Genomic DNA, 22,727 nt, shown 5'->3' with positions numbered 1-22,727 from the left:
CAATCAGTTTCATTGCCTCCCCTTCGGTCTGTACATCTTCCCCAGGGCATTCACAAAGGTCTTACTGTCTGCAATAGCGATGGGAAAAATTCAGTAGAACTTCCACAAAGGAATATCCATCCTTTGATAGAGAAAGCCAAAGGTGCTTTGGGAAGTCCTCTTCCAGCAGAACAGTAGTATCCTTGGTTCTTTGTAACTGACTAATTGTTTTCGGATGGAACGTTATCACATCAAACCCCAGCTAGAAAGGTTGGGGGACGCTTATCAGAGAGCAGCCTGCACAAAGTCATGGGATGTTAAGCTTATGAGGCATAGTATTGAATGCTCTTGAACTGAGTAGTGTTAACAGCATTTCTGTCAGTCACTCCCAGAAGGAGGAGCAAGATTTGTACTGTGCCTAGACAGCAGTGGAATTGTAGAATTCTTAGGCTGTCAGTGGAACTTCTTGGATCAATAAATGCAAATATACCATTTTAGCTTAGGATGCTCAAGTGTCTGTCTCCTACACTTAACCACTTCCATACTGGGAAGTTCTGGCACTCCTCTCCTACATGTAAAAAATCTTAATTTCTCTTTTGTTCATTGATAGACACAGCTCCTTTAATTCTTGACCTTAGGGTTATCACGCCACCTTCAGGAGAGGACTAGGCAGAACATGTAAGGCATGTAAAAACAGCAAGACAGCATCACCCAGGGGGCGTTCCCTCTGGCTATAACCCCTTACCCTGCTTCTTGCAGCTCAGCTCGTCAAAAAGCAGTACAAATATAAATAGGAGGTGTGGGTGCTGTGTCCGTCAATGAACTTCAGAGAAAAGGATTTTACGGTGAGTACAAAAATCCTATTTTCTCTTTCGTTCATTGACGGACACAGCTCCTTTAATTCTTGACCTTAGGGATGTCACCAAGCAGTGTCAAAAAATGAGGGGTGGAAACGGCAAACAAAACTTCATCCACAACAAAAGGAACACTTCAATAGCGGAGGTGCCATCTTAAACAGCCGCCATCAAAACCAGCGGCCAACTTATGCATCAAAAGATGCGTTAACAAGAAACTTGTAACTTAAAGTGTAAATTGCAACCTTACACAGCCACCTGCAAAACCTTGCGGCCAAAGCAAGCATCCGAAGATGCACTTACGTCAACTTTGTAGAATTTAGTGAAAGTGTGATCGGACGTCCAAGTCGCCGCCTTACACACCTGGGAAACAGACCCGTAGAGCCCAGACCACGTCCAGGTAATGTAAGGCAATCTCTTTCGGGTCTGTCAGCTTAGGACATAAGGATGGTAACACAATGTCCTCATTTAGATGTAATGCCGAGACCACCTTTGGAAGGAAAGAGGGCTGCGGACATAGCACCTCATTATCCTTGTGGATGACCAGGTAGGGAGACTTGCATGACAAGGCCTCCAACTCTGAAACCCAGGACAAGTAGAGGCGCAAATCACCTAAGACAATACACACAGTAGGGAAGAGACCCCCTCATAACAATCCATATACAGATTTAGACGTCCATTATGTATTATGGCGTATAATCCCATAGGAATTGGCTAGTTTCTTTTCAGGGGTTTCTACATGCAGGGCTGTCACCAAGGAGGAACTGAAACCAGGTTTCCAGGTACTATGATACAAACACAAGGAGAGGGGCACCTCTGGGTGCAGATTTGTTTAAAAGTACAAATTTATTTTTAAGCTGATAAAAACAGACTCACATTTTCCATGAGCGATTAAAGCATTGTGATCCATCCAAAACAATTTGATCAGTCATTCCATCCATCTAGTCTGCAGTCCGCCTGGCCGCTCTTTACTGTGTATCCACTGTTTAGATCGAAAAATGCCGGCCACAGTGGACACAGTGTGTGTCAAACGAGAACGAGGCTTTGAAGAAGGAGCACGGTCGCCTCTCCATCGCAACCCGTGCGCTCAGGAAATGCATCACCGAGTAGTGACGTCATCTCCTCTCATCCCGCTTGCAGCAGCGCCTCAAGCCTCATTCTCATTTGACACACGCTGGGTCCACTGTGGCCAGCATTTTTCGATCTAAACAGTGGATACACAGTAAAGAGCGGCCAGGTGGACTGCAGACTAGATGGATGGAATGACTGATCAAATTGTTTTGGATGGATCACAATGCTTTAATCGCTCATGGAAAATGTGAGTCTGTTTTTATCAGCTTAAAAATTGTTAGCTTGGTATAGGGAGTGATAAGATACCGTTAAATGTATGTCAAGATATTTGAGATACACTGGGCACCAACGATAGGGGAAGTTATTTTGTAGGGAGGCAAGAAGCGTGGGAGGGATGTGGATAGGGAGAGCTTCCGTCTTGGCCGTATTGACTTTATAAACTGAGAGTGAGCCCAATGAGTCCAATATAGCGTGGAGGTTGGGAAGTGAAATGTGTGGTTTTGTTGGAGTGAGGAGTATGTCGTCTGCGAAAAGAGACAATTTGTATTCCTGACGTCTCAGGGAGACACCTCTTATATCCTGGTTCTCTCAAATGACTGCAGCTTGGGGTTCAAGGCATAATATAAACAACAAGGGGGAGAGGGGACAGCCTTGTCTGGTGTCATTGCTATGTGTGAACAGTGGAGATATAAAAGATTCCAGTTGAACTTGGGATGTGGAGCGAGAATATAAGGCTTGGAGGGCCGATATAAATGTGGCAAACATGTAAGGCCAGCCAAGTCTATCAAATGCTTTTTGCGCATCTAAGCTGAGAATAAGGGAGGAACGGGATGTTTTGTCAAGCAGATCTATTAAGTCAGTGGTGTGTCTGGTGTTGTCGCCTGCCCGTCTACCTAGAACAAAGCCTACCTGATCACTATGAATGAGAGTAGGAATCATAGAGGAAAGTCTATTGGCTAAGATTTTAGTAAAGATCTTATAATCAGAATTAAGTAGGGCTATGGGCCTGTAGTTGTCCGGTAAAGATGGGGGTTTGCCAGGTTTTGGGAGGAATGTGATATGGGCGTGGAGAAACTGAGGGTGGGGGGTAGTACCTTTCTGTAAGGATAAAAAAAGGTTTAGCAAATATGGACTTAAGATTGGGAGGAAGGTCTTATAATAAAGATAGGGTAAACCATCGGGACCTGAGGATTTATGCGAAGGCAGTTCTTTTACGACTGCGGCGTTGAGGGTTTCTACTTGAGTCGTTGACAGTTTGGGCAGCTTTAAAGGGGTGCAAAAGAGTCAAGTTCCTCTTGAGAGAATAGATGTTTGGGATCTGTGGCTAGGCAGATGTACAGTTTATTATAAAACATTCCAATGACTTTGGACATTGTTAGTGGGCAATGGGTCAGGGGCCAACCTGGAAGAGAAACTCTGGGTAAGAGTGGAACGGACGAGGTTTCAGCCTACTCACCAGCATCCTATGGGGTTTGTTAGCGAATTCATAAAATTTCTGTTTTGCCCAAAGTAGGGCCTTGGAGCATTTTTGCATATCAATGGACTGTAACTGCGCGCAGATGTGCCACCGTAGGGGAGGCCAAAAGCAGAGTCTCCCCGCTTTTCGTAATTGTGAGATAACGTCTAGTCTCCGAGCTTCTGAATCTCGCTTAAAGCGTGAGGTGGCTGAGATACACAAGCCTCTGAAGAATGCCTTATGAGTCTCCCAAAGGGTGGACACGTCTGCCACAGAGTTTTCGTTTAAATGGAAGAATTCGGTCAAATTTGGGATAATTGATATAATAATTGATTGATAATTCAATTCTGAAGCTACCGCCGATGTCAGTAGGGGGGTTGTTACGAGAACATAATCTAATCTGGAGTACATCTTATGTGGGGGGAGAAGAAAGAGAATTGCTTATGGGTAGGGTGTTTAATTCTCCAGATATCTAATAAGTTGTGAGATCTAATGAGTTTGCGGAATGCGGTAGATTGACGTTCTATTTTAGCTGAGGGGATGGAAGGAAGTAGCTTTTTGTCGGTCTTCTAGGGGACAAGGTCATGTTGAAATCCCCTTCAATAATCATAAAGGGCTGAGCGTACTTGCCCAGGTTCCCAAGTACTTCAGTGAGAAATTGGATTTGATCCGAGTTGGGGACGTAAACATTAATCAAAGTGAAAGAGTGTGAGAGATAGTCGGAGTCCAGGAGAATGTATCTACCCCAGGGATCGGCGAAGGAGAATTTTATCCTTTAGCGGTCAGGATTTCCTAATCAGAATTGCAACCCCTGCCTTGCCGGAAGGATCAGAAGCCAAGAAGGAAATTGGAAAGCAGCAAATTTAAGGGATCCCCCCCGTGCGGAAATGTGTCTCCTGGACTAGGACTACATCTGCAGCTGAGGATCTGAACTCCTTCAAAGCCAACCAGCGCTTGTGAATAGAGTTCAAACCCTTAACATTATAGGTAAGGACCCGTAGAGCCATCGTTATGAAGTGGGATTAGCACGAGCTAACCATAAAAAACAAATATTGGCCATAAATACATGTACAGGCCAAATAAGCAAAAAATTCCATGGTGTATCCTGTGGAAAAATAGCATGCAATAGTACATAACATCAACAATGAGAAATGAGAATGCAGAAAAATGTAAACAAGGCAAGTCAAAACTGGAAAATAGGTCAAAAAAAGAAAAATAAACAAAAAACTGATGAAAAGTAGCCTGGGGGGTAAAAACCACCCCGGAGTCCACAGCCGTGGCCGTGGAACAAAGAGAGGCACACGGGTTCCAGCTCATCTGGATGACCCCTGACCCTTCCAGTAGAATTTGAAGGTAGCAAAAAAGTTGTACCACAGTCCATAAGAATGATGATAACCCATGTGTATGGGTGCAAATTCCCCAAGTCGGGGGATGCATGGTGAGACAAGGGCCGAAGCTGGAGCGAGCCAGTTATAGAGGGCTGGGTCCCCCTCAAGGTGGGAGTCTGGGGAAGGGACTTCGTTGGGGGGTGGAGAAGGATTTCTGTGACTTCTGATGAGCAGGGGTCCAAATCCGGCCTGAAATGGATGCGGGTTTAGGTGTCATCGGGAGCGGTGTGGGGTCCTCATCTGGTAGCGGCGGGAGGCCAAGGTTGCGGATGAATGCCTCACTTTCCTGTAAGTTCCTCATGGAATATTGGACCCCATCTTTCGTGGCCGACAAGCGGAAGGGGAATCCCCAGCGGTATGGGAGTTGGTGATTCTGCAGGTGCATGGTCACAGGACGGAAACTGCGACGTTTGGCAAGGGTAATAGGGGATAAGTCACTGAAGATCTGTATCTTAGCCCCCTTGAATTCCAGCCGATATTTATTGCGAGTGGCCACGGTCAAGGCTTCTTTGCTGTCGTAATAATGGAAACGAACTATGATGTCTCTGGGGTTGGCTCCCGCAGGGGGCTTTGGAGCTAGAGATCTGTGTGCTCTATCTAATCTCCAGTCTATATCTGGGATCCGAGGGGCCACAACGTTAAAGAGGCTGAGTAGGTACGGTCTGGTCTCCCCCTCACCGACGGCTTCAGGAACACCTCTGATACGCAGATTTTGGCGGCGTTCCTTGTTCTCCAAATCCTCTTGTTGGGACTGGAGTTGGGAGATAGATTGTTTCAAACCAGCGTTGTCTTCCTCCAAGACATGCACGCATTGTATCAAATCATGCATCACCTATCTGAGCAATCTCCCCCCGCAGTTCGTGTGCAGTTTTCCCATCTCCTTGGAGACATTGCTGGTCAAATCCTGCAAGAGGGCCTGTAGTTTGTCATCCAGTATATCTACCGTTATGGGAGCAGGCATTGTTTCTGAGGGGGTGTCCGTCAAGGTCCGCAAGGTTTCCTGCAATGTTGCCTGGGGGGCCACCAGTGTGGACATGATGGTAGCCAAAGTCGGGGCAGGGGATGCGGGTCTGCTCAGGAAGCGGTCTAGTGTCTGTGTGGGCCACAGATCCGGGGAGAGGGACTGAGTAGGGTGCTTTGGCCCGTATCTCACCATGAGGTGTTGAGACTAGGTACTGGGTAGTTACGGTGCCCCTCGTTGTGGAAGTGGATGGTATGCGTTGTGTAGGGGCACAGGAAGGTGACAAGGGTCAACGTAGAGTGCTTACATAATGTTCATCTTAGGGGACCCTGTGCGTGGCCCCTGTGGTGGTAGCTGCAGCATGAGTATCACAAGACAACGAAAAAAGGGGGGGGTTGAGGGGTGGGCAGCGGTGCCCCGGAGGCAAGAGCACTATCAGCCAGGGGTCCCGAGGGATCAGCAGGAGGGGATCAGAGGAAGGCCTCAGTGGGTATGGGAAGGCCTTGGGTGGCCCAAGATGGCCACCGGGAAGGCCGAAGCCTCAGTCTCTTAGCTGTGTGGCTGCGGCAGACCACAGATAACCCTCCGGGGGCAAACACTCCTGGTTGCTGAGGATGGGCCTTGTCCCTCCCAGGGATAGTGGGGCTACAGAAGCTGGAGGGAGCTGAACAGAATGGCCCTCCGCAGGCCGGAGGTGGAGCAAGATGGCCGCCAAAGCTCACCTGGATCTCCGGGGGTTCCGATCGACCCCTCTCCGTCCGCTGGGGGGACCTGGCCTTCCAGCCCCAGGTGGGGTAGCCTCCGGGTGGATCTTAGGGGAGATGTCGCCCCGATGGCCGCGGCACTGGAGCCCGGAGGTTACGGAGCTGATGTAGGCCGCAAGATGGCGGCGTATCTCGTGCAGGGCCGCGGGCCAGCCCGATGTGCTAGGAGCCACCGCGGACTTGTAATAGTGGTCGCAGAATGTGCCGGATGGGCGATTCGGGGACCTCTTAGGGAAGCCCTGAGCTCGGATGGCGGTGGATGTAGAGAGGTTCCACGGAGCTCCTCTCTAACACCGTTCAAATATGTTTTAAAGTTCAAAGTTCAGCCTTGTCTGTACTTACAAGGGTTTAAGAAGTCCTTAACCCTTTAGTGATGCAATTCTTAAAAGGCTTGCATGAAGTTATAGACCTCCCAGGAAACCATTGTTCCCTATGTGGAATCTGCTTATGGTTCTCATTTCTATCAAGGCCTCATTTCTATCCTATAGAATTGGCTACACTCCGCAATCTAACCCTTAAGACCGTATTTCTGGGTTCTACAACCTCTGTGAAAAAGGGTGTCAGAACTGCAGGCTTTGTTCTCAAGGAGCCTCACTTAACGTTCTACCTGGACAGAATAGGCCTAAAACTCCAGACTACTTTTATCCATGGGGTGTCTTTCTCCTTTCAATTTAACCAGGAAGTCAATTTACAATTTTTCTTGGTTGAGTGAGAGAATCATATTTCCTGGATGCTGAGCTAACTCTCTGGTGACCTGCTTGGCAGCTACCATTTTATTCAGGAAAGCTGAAATCTATACTTTGTTCCATTATGGCTTACGGCAGGGTCAGTCGGCATCAACAAGTTCAGTCACCTCCTAGATTGTTAAGATTATTAAAAGAGCCTACTCTTCACAAGACCTTCCTGTTTCAGAGTCTTGAGAGCACATTTTAAATAGGGCAGTGCCAGCTCTGTGCTGAGTCTCCTGAGGCTATTTGAAAGTCAGCAATGTGGTCCTCCCAGGGCACCTTCATTACACTTTAATAGGTGAACCCAACTCACGGCAGTAAAATTTGGGAAATTCAGGGTGCATACTTGCGCTACTGATTACAAAGTTTTTCTTGCACCCTCCCATATGGCAAGTTAGTTTCATAGTTAGTTAGGTTGAATAAAGACACCAGTCCATCCAGTTCAACCTGAGTGAGCGCCCACAACCGTCCCCATCCCTGCACATTGCACACTCACATTGGTCCCCACCCTCAAGAAGCCCACAATCCAAGGTCCCCATTCATATACTAGGGCCAATTTTGGACAGAAGCCAATTAACCTACCTGCATGTCTTTAGATTGTGGGAGGAAACCGGAGTACCCGGAGGAAACCCACACAGGCACAGGGAGAACATGCAAACTACAGGCAGGTAGTGTCGTGGTTGGGATTTGAACCAGCGACCTTCTTACTGATAGGTGAGAGTGCTAACCACTACACCACTGTGCTGACTGAGTTCTTATTGTATGCTGCCATGATGCACCAGGGAAACTGAAAATTGTATACTCATCTTTCTGTAATTTTCCTTTACTGGTGCATATTCATGGCAGCATACAGATGCCCACCCAAATGTTGAAAGTTACAGAGAATGCTGTGAGCCGGGTCTGTCTTTGCTTTATAGTTAACCAGTCCTATCAAGTTGTGGGGGTGGAGTCGCAACCCATTGTATGCTGCCATGAAAATGCACCAGGAAAGGAAAATTGTGGAAAGGTAAGTATGCAATTTTCAGTTTTTTGTTTGTTTTTCTAAATCCATAACCAAATTACTTGGTGTTTAGCTTTAATATTTTGGTTAACCAGATAAGTAAAGTCTTCAAATATGTAAGTCAGAATAAAAGATTTTTATGACATCTGATAACTGTATCCATTTTCTTTTAGGAGGCTCAGGCATATGCAGAAGACACAAGCTTGTTATTCATGGAAACATCAGCAAAAACCGCAATGAACGTGAACGAGTTGTTTTTGGCAATTGGTAGGTTTTACAGCAAAGCTTACCGATTCTTAGGTTCATGCATTTGTTTTTGTTTTTTTTTACTTTTTTCCTTCTCAACTGGTGATCTGGCAGTAACAGACTTCCATTCTTAGGATGTCTCAAATCTAAATGGAAGAGCAACAGAGATATTTTTTGGATAGCATTGTCAATATTAGGAGAGGGTAGTGTTAGATATAAACTCTATAAAATATGTGGTTTGATGCAACTCGTGATGCTCCTCCATCCCTGATCAGACCTAGTTACAAACACATAAATTTGCCCTGGGACTTTACATGAGGCGCAACACATACAACTAATAACTAAACGGTATACACGTTTATTTATAAATACAATAGCAGTAAAATAGCATATTAAATAATAGACTGTCAAGCTGATTTGTAGTAATTGCATAATGTATTCCATAACAAAATACATTATTACTAAGACCAATACGTAATAAAATTGAAAAGCTGCATCCTAAAGCCTGACACGTTTTGTGACTCACAGTTCACTTCCTCGGGAGTAGAAGTGCATATAAATATCATCTGTAAAGTAAAACCTCAATTTTGAAAAATATGTCAAAATTGGCGATAAATAATCATGTTTTAAAGCTGTGGGTCACCATAAGGGACCCAATACATAAAAATCAGGTAAAATAAAATGCACGTCATTTTATTCCAATGGTGACCAGCAGGAATACCTGGCCCAGGAGCTGCGGGCAAAGGATCCAAGAGGACAAGCGGAGGTGAATGTAGTACAGGTACAATGAGAATGTATCCGATCCATCATGTCACCAGAAGTGACGGCTGTGAAAGATATATATGTGTGTCTAGTTAGGTTTTATACTTGTATCCAACTATAATCTCAGCCAAAGTATAGTGAGGTAATAATATAGAACCAATAAAGAAAACTAATTGCCAGTGGGACTTTAAAGTGATTGTAAAGTCTTGTGTTTTTGTTTCTAAATAACAAATAACAAACATGTTATACTTGCCTCTTCTGTGCAGTTGGTTTGCATAGAGTAGCCCGGATCCTTCTTTGCTGCTATTGGTCCCTGACTCCTGGCCAGTGCCTCGTAGCCCAGCAGCTTACTATGGGGGCACCCGAGCTGAGCTGCATCTCTGTGTGTCCATTTAGACACGCAGCTGCAGTTCGGCCCTGCCCCCTCTCTCCCCTGATTGGCTAACTGACTTTGATTATCAGCGGTGGAAACCAATTGGCTGTGCCCCAGCCAATCAGGAGGAGAGTCCCTGATGGGTGAAGGAATCGTGGACATCACTGGAAAGAGATGGGGCTCTGGGAAAAGTATTAAGGGGTGCTGAGGAGGCTGCTGTACACAGAAGGTTTTTAATCTTAAACTCGAACTTCAGTAATTTTTTCATCTTTCCATTTATTAAATCTACTGCCCTTTTTTTTTAATTTTGGATAGTAAAACATTTTTTTTCTGCCAATAAATACCCAGCCCACTTCCTGTTTGTCTATTAAAAAGCATAGGCTTATGACATGCACAGCGCTCGCTCTCTGTCGTCTCTGTCTCTTTGTGTGTCTCTCTCTCCTCCCCCCCCCCCCCCCCCCCCCAAGTGTTTGCCAGGAAGGGAGAGGATGAGTTATAAGAGGGCTGATGAGAGCTGTAGAGCTGGAGGTGTCTGTAAATCCAGGAAGTGAACAGGTAGCAGCTTAAGCTACCCACAGTTAAAATGGCCGCAGCCACACTCAGTGGAGGGAGATTTCTGCAGCATATTTGGCAAGTATACAATCACAATATATATAAAATAATATGCAAAGTGGTTGGAGGGAAGCTTCAGAATGGCAAAGATGTTTCTTTATCGTACATCATGCGACACAGAGCTTTATGTAATTACTTATTGGGTTATAGGCCACCTTCAGGTTATGGACACTGGTATACCCAATCCAGGAAGTTCACTCCCTATATAACCCCTCCTCCTTCCAGGAGCACATCGGTTTTTTCGCCAGTGTCTAAGTTGTTGGTCATGAGTGAAGATATGCTCTGAGGAGCTCCAGGAGGGATCCATGCTGGATTTAAATAGCCCAGACATAGACCAGATCCAGCCAAAGTGGATGGTACCTGGGCCTCTTATCCGAAGCACAATGTTTTGCCTGTAACGCCTCTTTGTAGGGCTGGACCCTGGGACCCAGGGCTTTTGGTCATGCTACATTACCCAAAGCTTTCCTGGTGGGTGCTTTTTACAGGTTCAAGGGAGTGGAACCCTGATATTAAGGGACCCTGTCCTTGAAGGTTTGCTAAACGCAGCCTGCCATGATGGGTGAGGGTTGGATTGTCTGTTAATTCAGCAAATCCTGTGGCGGGGATAAGGTAAGGGAAGAAACTTAGGAACTAAAAAGTCCACCTATGCTTTCTTCTTTAAGGGGAAAAAATGTTGTCATGCCTTAATTTCTCCACTAGAGGGAGTCTTATCACATACCTTAATCAGTTGTCTTCACTGTAAAGCTCAGTGTCAATCTGTGTGTGGCCGTAGCAGCTTGTGCACTGTGAGCAGATCTCAGGTAAGAGATCTGCTAAATGATTTTTTCTCCCCCTGCCGTGTACCCCCCTTGCTTTACACCACCCCCCCGCCATGGAGAGTGTGGAGGTCCCAAAGTTTTTCTCAGGTTTTTGGTGTTTTTTCTTTGCCTGCTGGGTAAAAAGACAGGGCTCTGCCTCTCCTCCTCCTCCCCCCAGTGGGTCTGCTGACCCGAAAGCTGCCGCTCTTCAGAGCAGGAGTGTTTTTTTTTTTTTCAAACAAAAGGAGGGGGTGTTTTTTTTTCAAGGGGGCGGGGCCTAAGCAACGTCCACAAGGACACAAGGAAAACAGCCTTAAAAATCGAGGAGAAGCGAGGAGAAGCAAGCAGGCTGCACACAGGGACACAGGAGCGGTGGGGCATGTAATGCAGCTGGAATTCCTGATATAGGAAAGACATTTTTTTCAGCGCTAGGCTGAACTTAATAGCGGCATCATTCTGTCATGACTATTTTCAGCAAGTAGTGCAATTTTTAATAGTACCTCTGCTTTTGTGCTTAGTACTATGCGCACCAAAAAAAAAAACACCACAAAAACTGAAGGTTTCACCCCCCAGGTGTTAGGAATTCCAGCAGTATATGGCCATCCTTGCCTGAAATACCAATTATGGCCAGTCAGGGGGAGCCATTGGAACATATTTATGGTACAGCTGCTTCTCGCATCTCAGCCCCTGTATACCTGACTGAAGATGTCTTTTTCTCCACTCTGCAAGGTCTGGAGGAAAGATTAGCAGCTTTAAACGCATCCTCCATTCAAATGGATAGGAAGCATGCTTAGACTCTTTGCAAGGGGAACAGTGGGCACAAGATGAGGTGTTATCCTCAGGCGACCAGGAGGAAAGACAAACCCATGATTTCTCTGAGGAGGAAACAACGGTAGATGAACCTTTTTCAGCTTCACAAGCTGAGAAATTGCTGATACACTCTTAAGGCGATGGTTCGTTCTACTTTCATGCTACCCCTAAATGGAGTCTGCTGAAAGCTCGGTTTCTTCCTTGGGTTCCTTAAAACCTTTTCAGCCTTTGCATGCGTTTCCTGTCCATGCATTACTAGAACAGCTTATTTTTGCTGAATGGGATCACCTGGATAAGCATTTTCTCCCTCCAAAGAGATTTTCAGTTCTTTATCTCATGGAGGAGGAATTCACCAAAAAATGGAAAGTACCAGCAGTTGATGCTGCGATTTCCAGTGTGAATAAAAGCCTAACTTGTCCAGTAGACAATTCACAAATGCTTAAGAATCCAACAGATAAAAGGTTGGAATTTTTGTTAAAATCTTCTTTTTCCTTGGCAGATGCCATTACTCAGCCTGCAGTCGCTGCAATAGGCGTCTGCCAATCCCTAAAGGACCAATTTAGACAGGCCCTTAGGTTCCTGCACAACAAGCCTGGAAATTGGCTGAACTACCAAAATTGTGCTTTGCCATAGATGCCATTAAAGATTCTATTCACCAGGCATCCCGCCTTACGCTTATGCTAGTACATATGTGTAGAATCCTGTGGTTAAAAAAAAAATCAGTCAGCCGAAGTACCATGTAAAAACCTCTTAACTAGGTTCCCTTTTCATGGGGAGCGGCTATTTGGGGAAGATTTGGGCAAATATATCCAAACAATTTCTACTGGGAAAAGTACCCTTTTGCTAGTCAAAAGAAAGTATGAACACCCCTCATTTAAACAGGCTCTCCCCTGTGCCAGGGGCTTCTGCCTCTAGGCAATGGCAACAGCCTCCACCTTCAGAATCTAGAGGAAAACCTCAGGGTCAGACCCAAAGGCTCAAAGGAAGTCCTGGGGCCAGAAACCTGCAAAGCAGAATCTTAAAGCCTCGTCACGAAGAGGCAACCCCCCTCACTAAGGTGGGGGGAAGATTTCTGCAGTTTTCAGAAGTCTGCCAAGAGGAAATTCAGGACAGATGGGTCATCTCCATGGTAACGCTGGGGTACAAGCTGGATTTTGGGACTTCCCACTGTCTCATTTCCTGAGGTCAATCTTTCCCAAAGATCCAGAGAAAAGACCATCTCTGTTTCAGGCACTAGAACGATTAATATCTCAAGGGGTGATCATACAGATCCCCACAAAAGAGCAAGGTTTGGGTTTTTATTCAAATCATTTTATGGTACCAAAACCAAATGGAGATGTCAGACCCATTCTAGATCTAAAAAATCGAAATAAGTTCCTGAAGATCCACTCCTTTCGCATGGAGACGATCAGGTCAGTAATTTCTACCTTTATAGGGAGGAGAAGTTCTGCTATCTATCGACATCAGAGATGCACATCTGCATGTTCCTATATTTCCCGCTCACTAAAGGTTTCTGCGTTTTGAGATAGAACAGCAGCATATCCAGTTTGTAGCCCTGCCCTTCGGGGTTAGCTACAGCACTCCGAGTGTGCTGACTCCACCTCTGGCCAGGTTAAGGGCACATGGCATAACAGTCTTGGCGTACCTAGACAATCTATTGCTAATAGACCAGTCGGTGGCTCGTTTGGAGCAAAGTGTATGCGTTACAACCAGTTACATGGAAAGTTTGGGTTGGATTCTCAACCTAGAGAAATCTTCCTTAATACTGCTGGAAAAGCTGGAGTACTTGGGTCTGATCATAGACACAGCCCAGGAAAAGGTGTTCTTGCCTCAGCCAAAGATCAACTCCATAAGTGAGCTGGTGCGGATGGTCAGGTCAAAAGGTGATCCCTCCATTCGCCTTTGCATGAGGTTGCTAGGAAACATGGTGGCTTCATTCAAAGCGGTTCCCTATGCCCAGTTCCATTCAAGACCATTGCATAACAGTATCCTGTCTACTTGAAACAAATCAATTCAAGCTTTAGACTTGCCAATGCCGCTGTCTCCAAGAGTCTCCCAAAGCCTCAGTTACTTACCCAGAATCTGCTGAAAGAAAAATCCTTCAGACCAGTTATCTGGAAATTGGTAACGATAGATGGCAGCCTTTAAAGCTAGGGAGCAGTTCTATAAAAGACAACTGTCCAGGAACAGTGGTCAAGAGCCAAAAGAATCTTTCCCATCAATATCCTAGAGATTTGGGCAGTGCGTCTGGCTCTAAAGGCCTGGACTTTCAGGTTACGGGATTGTCCTGTCAGGATCCAATCCGACAATGCCACAGCTGTGGCCTATATCAATCACCAAGGGGCACCAAGAGTCTTTCAGCGCAGAGAGAGGTGAACCATATTCTAACTTGGACAGAAATGAATGTTCCTTGCCTATTGGCAGTCTTCATTCCGGGAATAGAGAATTGACAGGCGAACTACTTGAGTCGCCAACAATTATTCCAGGGGGAATGGTCTCTTCATCCCAACTTTTTTTGGACTATTTGCCAAAAATGGGGGACTCCGGACATAGGTGTTCGTTTTATCAAGCAGTGATCAGCGGTGATCCAGAGGATTGCCACTGATCACAGCCCATAAACAGTTTATGAACCAGAGATAATAGGGGAAGAAGTGTTTGAATATGTTCTCCCGCCGATTATCTCCGCACATGGAGAATCCTCATAGACTGACACAGTAACGGCCAGTTTATGAAGCTGCGATCTGAGCGCTTCACTGGCGATCTGTGTCAGAATTCACACTCCCCATTCACCAACTCAGAGGTGGAGAATCGGGGAGTGAAGAGAGAATCTGGGGGAATCTGAGGCAGAAAGAGGAAGATTTTAAATATCCTTATACCTCGTTCAGACACCACAACACTGTAACCATGTCCCCTTGTCATATTTATGTGTGTATATGTGTGTGTGTGTATATACACGTGTGTGTGTGTGTATGTATGTATGTATGTGTGTATATATATATATATATATATATATATATATATATATATATATATATATATATATATATATATATATAGGGACTCTTTATTTTACTAACATTAACCACGCCGTCTGTCAGTGTATTGAGCAGTGATAATTTATCACTGCTTAATAAACTGACATCTCGGTGTTTCTGTGATTTTCTAGTACTGTAATCTCGTAAGGTCTCCCAAGATTCCAGTATTAGGGGCCGTTTTCCAGTGTTGGAAGCGTTTGTAGATCTCTGCACTCCTTGGAAGGTGAAGTGATCTACTCCGCTTCATAAACAGAAAGATCTCCTCTGTGAATGCTGGAGAATGAAGCAGTGAATAGATTTCAATGCTTCATAAACGGACACCATAGATCTTCTAGCGTCCAGGTTCAACATGAAGTTAGTCAACTTCGTGGCCAGAACAAGGGATCCACTCGCATGTGGAATGGATGCGTTGGTGACCCCATGGGATCAGTCTCACTGATCTATGCATTTCCTCCTATTTAATTGCTGCCTCAACTTCTTTGCAGGATCAAGCTGGAAAGAAAACCGGTAATTCTGGTAGCACCAGCATGGCTCAGAAGGTCATGGTATGCAGAAATTGTAAAGATGGCAGTGGAGGTTCCATGGTCCCTCCCACTATGGCCAGATCTGCTCTCACAGGGACCAATATTCCATCCTACCTTACGGTCTCTAAATTTAACGGCTTGGCTATTGAAACCAACATTCGGAAAAAATTTGGGCTTTCCTGGTCAGTTATGATTAATGCAAGGAAGCCAGCTTACAGAACTATATATTATAGAGTCTGGAGGGCTTATGTTTCTTGATGTGAATCCAAGGGTTGGCACCCCCGGAGATATGTCATAGGCAGAATTCTTGCCTTTCTACAATTAGGGGTAGAGATGAAATTGGCCTTGAGTACTTTTAAAGGCCAAGTCTCAGCTTTATCGGTCTTATTTCAAAGACCGCTTGCTACACATTCCTTAGTCCAGGGTTTTATGCAAGGGGTGATGTGGCTTAATCCACCAGTCAAACCTCCCTTGAACCCTTGGGACTTGAACTTAGTTTTGTGTTGCAAAAACAGCTATTTGAACCAATACAACATATTCCCTTAGTCCTTCTGATAAGGAAGTTGGTATTTTTGGTTGCTATATCCTCCGCATGGAGGGTTTCGGGAATTGGCTGTTCTTTCTTGCAAAGAGCCATATTTGATTATTCATGAGGACAGGGTGGTGTTACGCCCTCGTCCAGACTTTTTGCCAAAAGGGGTTTCAGGTTTTCACTTGAACCAAAATATTGTCCTGCCATTGTTTTTTCCAAAACCATGTTCCAGGGAAGAAAAGTCACTACATTGTCTTGATGTGGTGAGAGCAGTGGAAATCTATTTAAAGACAACTGCCCAGATTCGTGAGACTGATGTCTTATTTATTCTGCCAGAAGGTCCTAAGTAAGGACAGGTAGCGTCGAAATCCACTGTCGCTAAGCGGATTCGCCAAAGTTATAATTCAAACTTAGAATTTAAGGGATAAGATTCCCCCTTTTTCAAGTTAAGGCACACTACCAGGGAGGATTAGTGCTTCTTGGGCAGTGCATCACCAGGCCTCAGTGGGTCAGATCTGTAAGGCCACAACTTGGTCTTCAGTACATACATTCACCAAAGTTTATCAAGTGGATGTAAGGAGGTATGAGGATATCGCCTTTGGGCGCAGTGTGCTGCAGGTAGCAGTATAAGCCCTCAAGTCTGGGGGTATGAATGAATGAGTGACTTGTATAGCGCTACCTATGCGAACTGAATCGCCTCAGGGCGCTTTTGCCACTGGTGTCCATCTGCGGTATAGCATGGTCCTTTTGCCCCCATGGGGTCCAGACACGCTCACATACACGTATTTGGCCAATTTTTTTTTTTCGACAGGTTCTAATTAACCTACATGCATGTCTTTGGAGTGTAGGAGGAAACCGGAGTACCCGGAGGATACCCACGCAGGCACAGGGAGAAAATGCAAACTCCCGGGTACCCTCTGGGTTGTGTCTCCCTCCCCTCAAGTAGCTTTGCTATGGGACATCTATTAAGTAATTACTTAAGGCTCATTGTCCCATGATGTATGAATAAGATGTACGATAAAGAAAATAGGATTTTTATAACAGCTTACTGTAAAATCCTTTTCTTGGAGTACATCATGGGACACAGAGGTCCCTCCCCTCTTTTTGGGATTTAAGTATATTGCTTTGCTACAAAAACTGATGTGCTCCTGGAAGGAGGAGGGGTTATATAGGGAGTGAACTTCCTTGATTGGGTATACCAGTGTCCATCACCTGAAGGTGGCCTATAACCCATTAAGTAATTACTTAAGGCTCTTGTATATATTTGTGGAAAGACCTTGTCATACATAAAAAGAAATAATAATAATGCATAATAAATTCACATAATGGGACTGCACACTATAAATTTTATGGGGACAGAGTGCTGCCTTGGTCTAGGCACACATGGCCTTGTTGTCTCTTAGGTAATAATATATTCGCTTGAAATGCCAGATAAGTTATAGGCTGATACTGCTAAAAGTGTACCTAGATAAATAGGGCCAGAAAGGAACCCATATACAAAAATTTAGTAAGAGAAGTAAAAGGATTAATAAAAAGAAAAGTATGAATATAGATCCACTACATAAAAAAATGGAGGGGGGAGTAGTAGGGCTAGATATGCTAGCATATACAGTATCTCACAAAAGTGAGTACACCCCTCACATTTTTGTAAATATTTTATTATATCTTTTCATGTGACAACACTGAAGAAATGACACTTAGCTACAATGTAAAGTAGTGAGTGTACAAAAAAAGCAGTTGGTGTACAGCTTGTATAACAGTGTAAACTTACTGTCCCCTCAAAATAACTCAACACACAGCATTTAATGTCTAAACCGCTGGCAACAAAAGTGAGTACACCCCTAAATGAAAATGTCCAAATTGGGCCAATTAGCCATTTTTCCTCCCCAGTGTCATGCGACTAGTCTTACAAGGTCTGAGGTGTGAATGGGGTAAATTTGGTGTTATCACTCTCTCATATACTGGTCACTGGAAGTTCAACATGGCACCTCGTGGCAAAGAACTCTCTGAGGATCCGAAAATAATTATTGCTCTACATAAAGATGGCTTGGGCTATAAGAATATCGCCAAGACCCTGAAACTGAGCTGCAGCACGGTGGCCAAGACCATACAACTGTTTAACAGGACAGGTTCCACTCAGAACAGCCTTGCCATGGTCGACCAAAGAAACTGAGTGCACGTGCTCAGCATCATATCCAGAGGTTGTCTCTGGGAAATAGACATATGAGTGCTGCCAGCATTGCTGCAGAAGTTAAAGGGGTGGGGGGTCAGCCCGTCAGTGGTCCGAATATACGCCGCACACTGGATTAAATTGGTCTGCATGTCTGTCATCCCAGAAGGAAGCCTATTCTAAAGATGATGCACAAGAAAGCCTGCAAACAGTTTGCTGAAGAAAATCAGACTAAGGACATGGATTACTGGAACCATGTCCTGTGGTCTGATGAGAAGATAAACTTATTTGGTTCAGATGGTGTCAAAGCGTGTGAGGCGTACAAAGACAAGTGTGTCTTGCCTACAGTCAAGCATGGTGGTGGGAGTGTCATGGTCTGGGGCTGCACGAGTGAGCTACAGTTCATTTAGGGAACCATGATTGCCAACATGTACTGTCCCTTTGGAGACTGGGCCACAGGGCAGTATTCCAACATAACAACCCCAAACACACCTGCAAGATGACCGCTGTCTTGCTAAAGAAGCTGAGGGTAAAGGTGATGGACTGGCCAAGCATGTCTCCAGACATAAACCCTATTGAGCATCTGTGGGGCATCCTCAGATGGAAGGTGGAGGAGCAGAAGGTCTCTAACATCCACCAGCTCAGTGATGTCGTCATGGAGGAGTGGAAGAGGACTCCAGTGGCAACCTGTGAAGTTCTGGTGAACTCCATGCCCAAGAGGGTTAAGGCAGTGCTGGAAAATAATGGTGGCCACACAAAATATTGACACTTTGGGCCCAATTTGGACATTTTCACTTAGGGGTGTACTCACTTTTGATGCCAGCGTTTTAGACATTAATTGCTGTGTGTTGTTATTTTGAGGGGACAGCAAATTTGCACTGTTATACAAGCTATACACTCACTACTTTACATTGTAGCAAAGTGTCATTTCTTCAGTGTTGTCACACGAAAAGATATAATAAAATATTTACCAAAATGTGAGTGGTGTACTCAATTTTGTGAGATACTGTATATATTGACTTTACTAACAAATTAAAGCTGAACCCCAGGTAACAGCAATAGATTTTAATTATTTTATTCCACATTTTGGAATAAATGTTTTATGTAAATGAATAAAAGCTGACCATTGTAAGCTCCCCTGTCAGTATTTAATGGTTTATCTCAACACGCTAACTGCCACTTGCTGCACAGCCTGGTCTGTTAAAAAAGTAGTAAACCGCTGGGAAAAAAAAAACCTGTAAGGCAATGGCATAATGTGCTAATATGCATCGCATACTAGCACGTTATGAAATGCGTACGTTAGAATGAAGCCCCCGCAGCAGCGCCTGGTCATCTCTGAGGGGGCTTATATGTTGCCCCAGAGTTTAATCCAGGTTCGAGGGTTCCGGCACTGTGAGTGGCCGGAGCCTCGATGACGTCACTCCCGTGCATGTGCGCCAGTGCCCTTCGTTCCGGCAAGGAGCTCTAATGTTCTGTTACGATCCGCCAGGCCTTCAGAGTGCATGCGCTGCTGATGTCAGTGGCTGCATTCAGGGTGAATATCTCCTAAACCATGCAGGTTTAGGAGATATTCATTTTACCTACGGGTAAGTCTTATTATAGGCTTACCTGCAGGATAAACAAGTTAAAAAAAATAAAATTAAAAAAGAATGATGTCAGGACTTTAAGATGCAATTTAATGAGTTTTATTTTTTGAATTGAATATCACTTTGAGCCAATATAGAGCCTGTGGATTATTTGATTATGTACTTTAGTATGGAAAATGTGTAATTTTTGGGGTATATGTAAACAATTCTAGTGAATGTCTCTCATTTGCTTATTTTTAAAGTGTAACTATGCTTGCCTTTTTACTCTCGTACTGCGGTATCCCAGGGCTCCCTGCAGGCCGCTGACCTCTTCAGCCGGTCTGTTTCTGGGTACTGAAGTTCCCCTGTTTTTTCATTGGCTGGGTCTAGATGACATCACTTCTGCACACACGCAGGAGTTTGTCTGGGGATTGCTGAAATTGTATGCACGGAAGGGGTGGACAGCGCAGACAGGCAGCTAAGAAACTTTAATACTGCTTGTTCATCTATATTTTTTGTTTCTTAAAGTTACACTTTAAGTATATCACTGAAAGTACTTTATTATATCTGTTTACATTTTTGTGTACAAAAAAAACAAACTGTAGATTCTGCCAGAATTCAGCAAGGTCCTGGCTTCCCATGCTTTTTGCTTGGGCTGCACTGAAATCTTAGTAGAATTCAAGGTCTCATTTGACTATAAGGCCCCTTTCACACAGGGCGGACTCCACTTTGCTCAGCAGGAGAACGCTCTGTTGATCCCCGCTGAGCAGGCAGATGACAGGTCCGTCTCGCTCACTGTAGAGACAGACCTGTCAGAGCCCCGCTGTTCTCGGATGAAAACGCATGCTGAAAACAGCATGTCCATTTTCATTCGATCTGATCTGATCGGATGGCAGACAGGTGTCAGCGGACCCATCTCAGCTGACATCCGCCTGCCCATAGAAATCCTCGGATCTGCCTGAAGAACGGACAGGCGGATCTTTGCAGGCCGATTGTGTGAAAGAGGCCACAGCACCGCTTACTGTATGTAGCAGCACACAGAGCCACTGCATTGCTTGGTAATGGAAACTTTATGTTCAGGCCAGCTTGGCCCAAAGTCAAATGAAACCTGGAATTCTGCTTGAAGCAGTTCTTATCAGCCTTGCCCAGTTCACCTCTGTGGACTCCAAACTCCCTTATGTTAGGAAGATGAGGGTGAGATGTTCTGTAGGGCACACTTGTCCATAGATATGGTACAGTGAGCAGGCATTGCCACCCACAGGTTTGTACTGGCAGGATTACCATGTGAAAATAAAGCCCTAAAATAAGAAAACGAATGTAGTACCTACATTGGAAAGCTGCAGTATATTACATGTTTGTTCTTGAGTTTACTTGCATTTTTATTTATTATTATATAAAGCAGTCAGCTTTTCCCTTCTCTACTACATTATAAGGATTAGCGGTAATGTCTATTTGCTGTAGGCAACAAGAAATGTTCTTCCTTCAGACGTGTCTGAGGCCCATGGTAATTTGTAGGAATAAGCAAAAGCCACCATTGGATCCAATCCTGCCCACCAAAAACAGACGGATGGTCCTTTCCCCCATCCATCTGGTGGATTGGATGGAAATTGACAGGCGGTCCGTTTCCATCTGATTGCCCCATAGAGGAGATCGGAACTGTGTCTGCGTCTCTGCAGAGCGGTCATGGGCCTGTCATCCGCCTGCTCAGTGGAGAGATTCCCCCCCCCCCACTGAGCAAGTGGATTCCACTTAGCGGAGATGCCCATGTGAATGTTATGATCTATAACTTGCATCTGACACCTGATCCTTTCAAAAGACTGTTTTAATATAAATATCTTGTCTTTCTATAGCAAAGAAAATGCCGAAATCTGATGCCCAGAATCCAACCCACGCTGCCCGCAACCGAGGCGTAAATCTCCAGGGCTCAGATCAGCAACCCAGAAGCGGGTGCTGCAGCAATTGATTGAACACACTGCAAGAACAAACGCCTTCTGTATGCATTTTCTACACCGATTATTGTGAACACTGGTTAGGATGCTGCCCCCTATTTTTTACAGCTGGTGGGAATTTATTTGGCCTAATCTCTCTTTTTTTTTTTCTTTTTTTCTTTTTTTTTTTTTTTTTTTTTTATCATAGTATTAAAAATGAGAAACCACAAAATTGTAAAAGAAAAAACAAAAAACACTCCCATCTTCAAAAGAAAAAAAAAAACATGGTCCGCCACGGTTGATGATATTTGCAGTAGTTGGTTACCATGCAGCAGGTCTGACAGTATGAAGTGTGTTATGCTTTTCATTGAGCAAGTCCCAGTGACTGTTAAGATTCTGCTATTGCAAGTTTAAATCTTCAGAGCGTACAGCCACATTTGGCCAGAACTCTGTACTCTGTATCTCTGTCGAGAATATACCGTTTGGGGCAGTATTATTCAAGCACTTAAAGGATTATCTGCTTATGACTGAACTTGGTCTGATATAAAGGTGTTAAACTCTTCAGCAGACATGAGAATTCTATAAACCTGATCAGACTGCATTTTTTTTTTAACCTCTACCAACACTGTGTGTGCAAAAATCCTCCACCTATCCGAAGACCTAATTTATCTTGACATCTCCAACATGACTGTTTATGTTACTTGGATGTGATTGGTTCTCCTACTTCCCAGATGAACAAAGCACTGTGGATCTGTTGCACTTTACCTTCCATCCATTTCTGTCTACCCTGAAAACACTTTACAACTGCCTGTGTACCTTATTTCCCCTTATATTGTAAAAAGAACAACTTCAAAAAAGCGATAGAATATGCTCTGAATAAAACTTTTGTATTTGCACCTTCAGATAATGTTTTACTTGAATCCTAAAATATTGATTTTTAATGTAACATTAAAGCAAAAGTGAATCAAGCATTTGCTGTGTTTATTTGGATTCCTAAAAGGTCAAGGATTCAGGTTTGAATAAACCAAAACTTTGTATGCCATGCCATACAATCAACCCATTTTAACCACTTCCCGTCCAGCGACATACCTATGCATTGCTGGGCTTTCTAGTGGTTGTACCGGGATGATAGCTGCAGGCATCACCCCATATTGGTTTTTAGAGCTGGCAGT

At 44.6% G+C, this 22,727-nt stretch overlaps 1 protein-coding gene across 2 annotated transcripts in view; it reads left to right on the top strand.

Annotated features, from left to right (window-relative positions):
- Positions 1–22,524, top strand: part of LOC143924233 (ras-related protein Rab-5B-like) — a 113,419-nt gene extending 90,895 nt beyond the window's left edge. For both annotated transcript variants that reach the window (XM_077448428.1, XM_077448429.1), the window contains 2 exons: positions 8,375–8,468; positions 21,478–22,524. In XM_077448428.1, coding sequence (XP_077304554.1) covers positions 8,375–8,468; positions 21,478–21,590 — 207 coding nt within the window. In that variant the 3' untranslated portion in view covers positions 21,591–22,524. The remainder of the gene's footprint in view (positions 1–8,374; positions 8,469–21,477) is intronic.
- The last annotated feature ends 203 nt before the right edge of the window (positions 22,525–22,727 follow it).

This window comes from Lithobates pipiens, unplaced genomic scaffold (assembly GCF_037356315.1).
Source record: "Lithobates pipiens isolate NorthernLeopardFrog02 unplaced genomic scaffold, aLitPip1_a1.2 Scaffold_22, whole genome shotgun sequence".
NCBI classification, from domain to species: Eukaryota; Metazoa; Chordata; class Amphibia; order Anura; family Ranidae; genus Lithobates; species Lithobates pipiens.
Note: the sequence above shows the minus strand (reverse complement) of the source record. Positions and strands in the feature narration are given on the sequence as shown.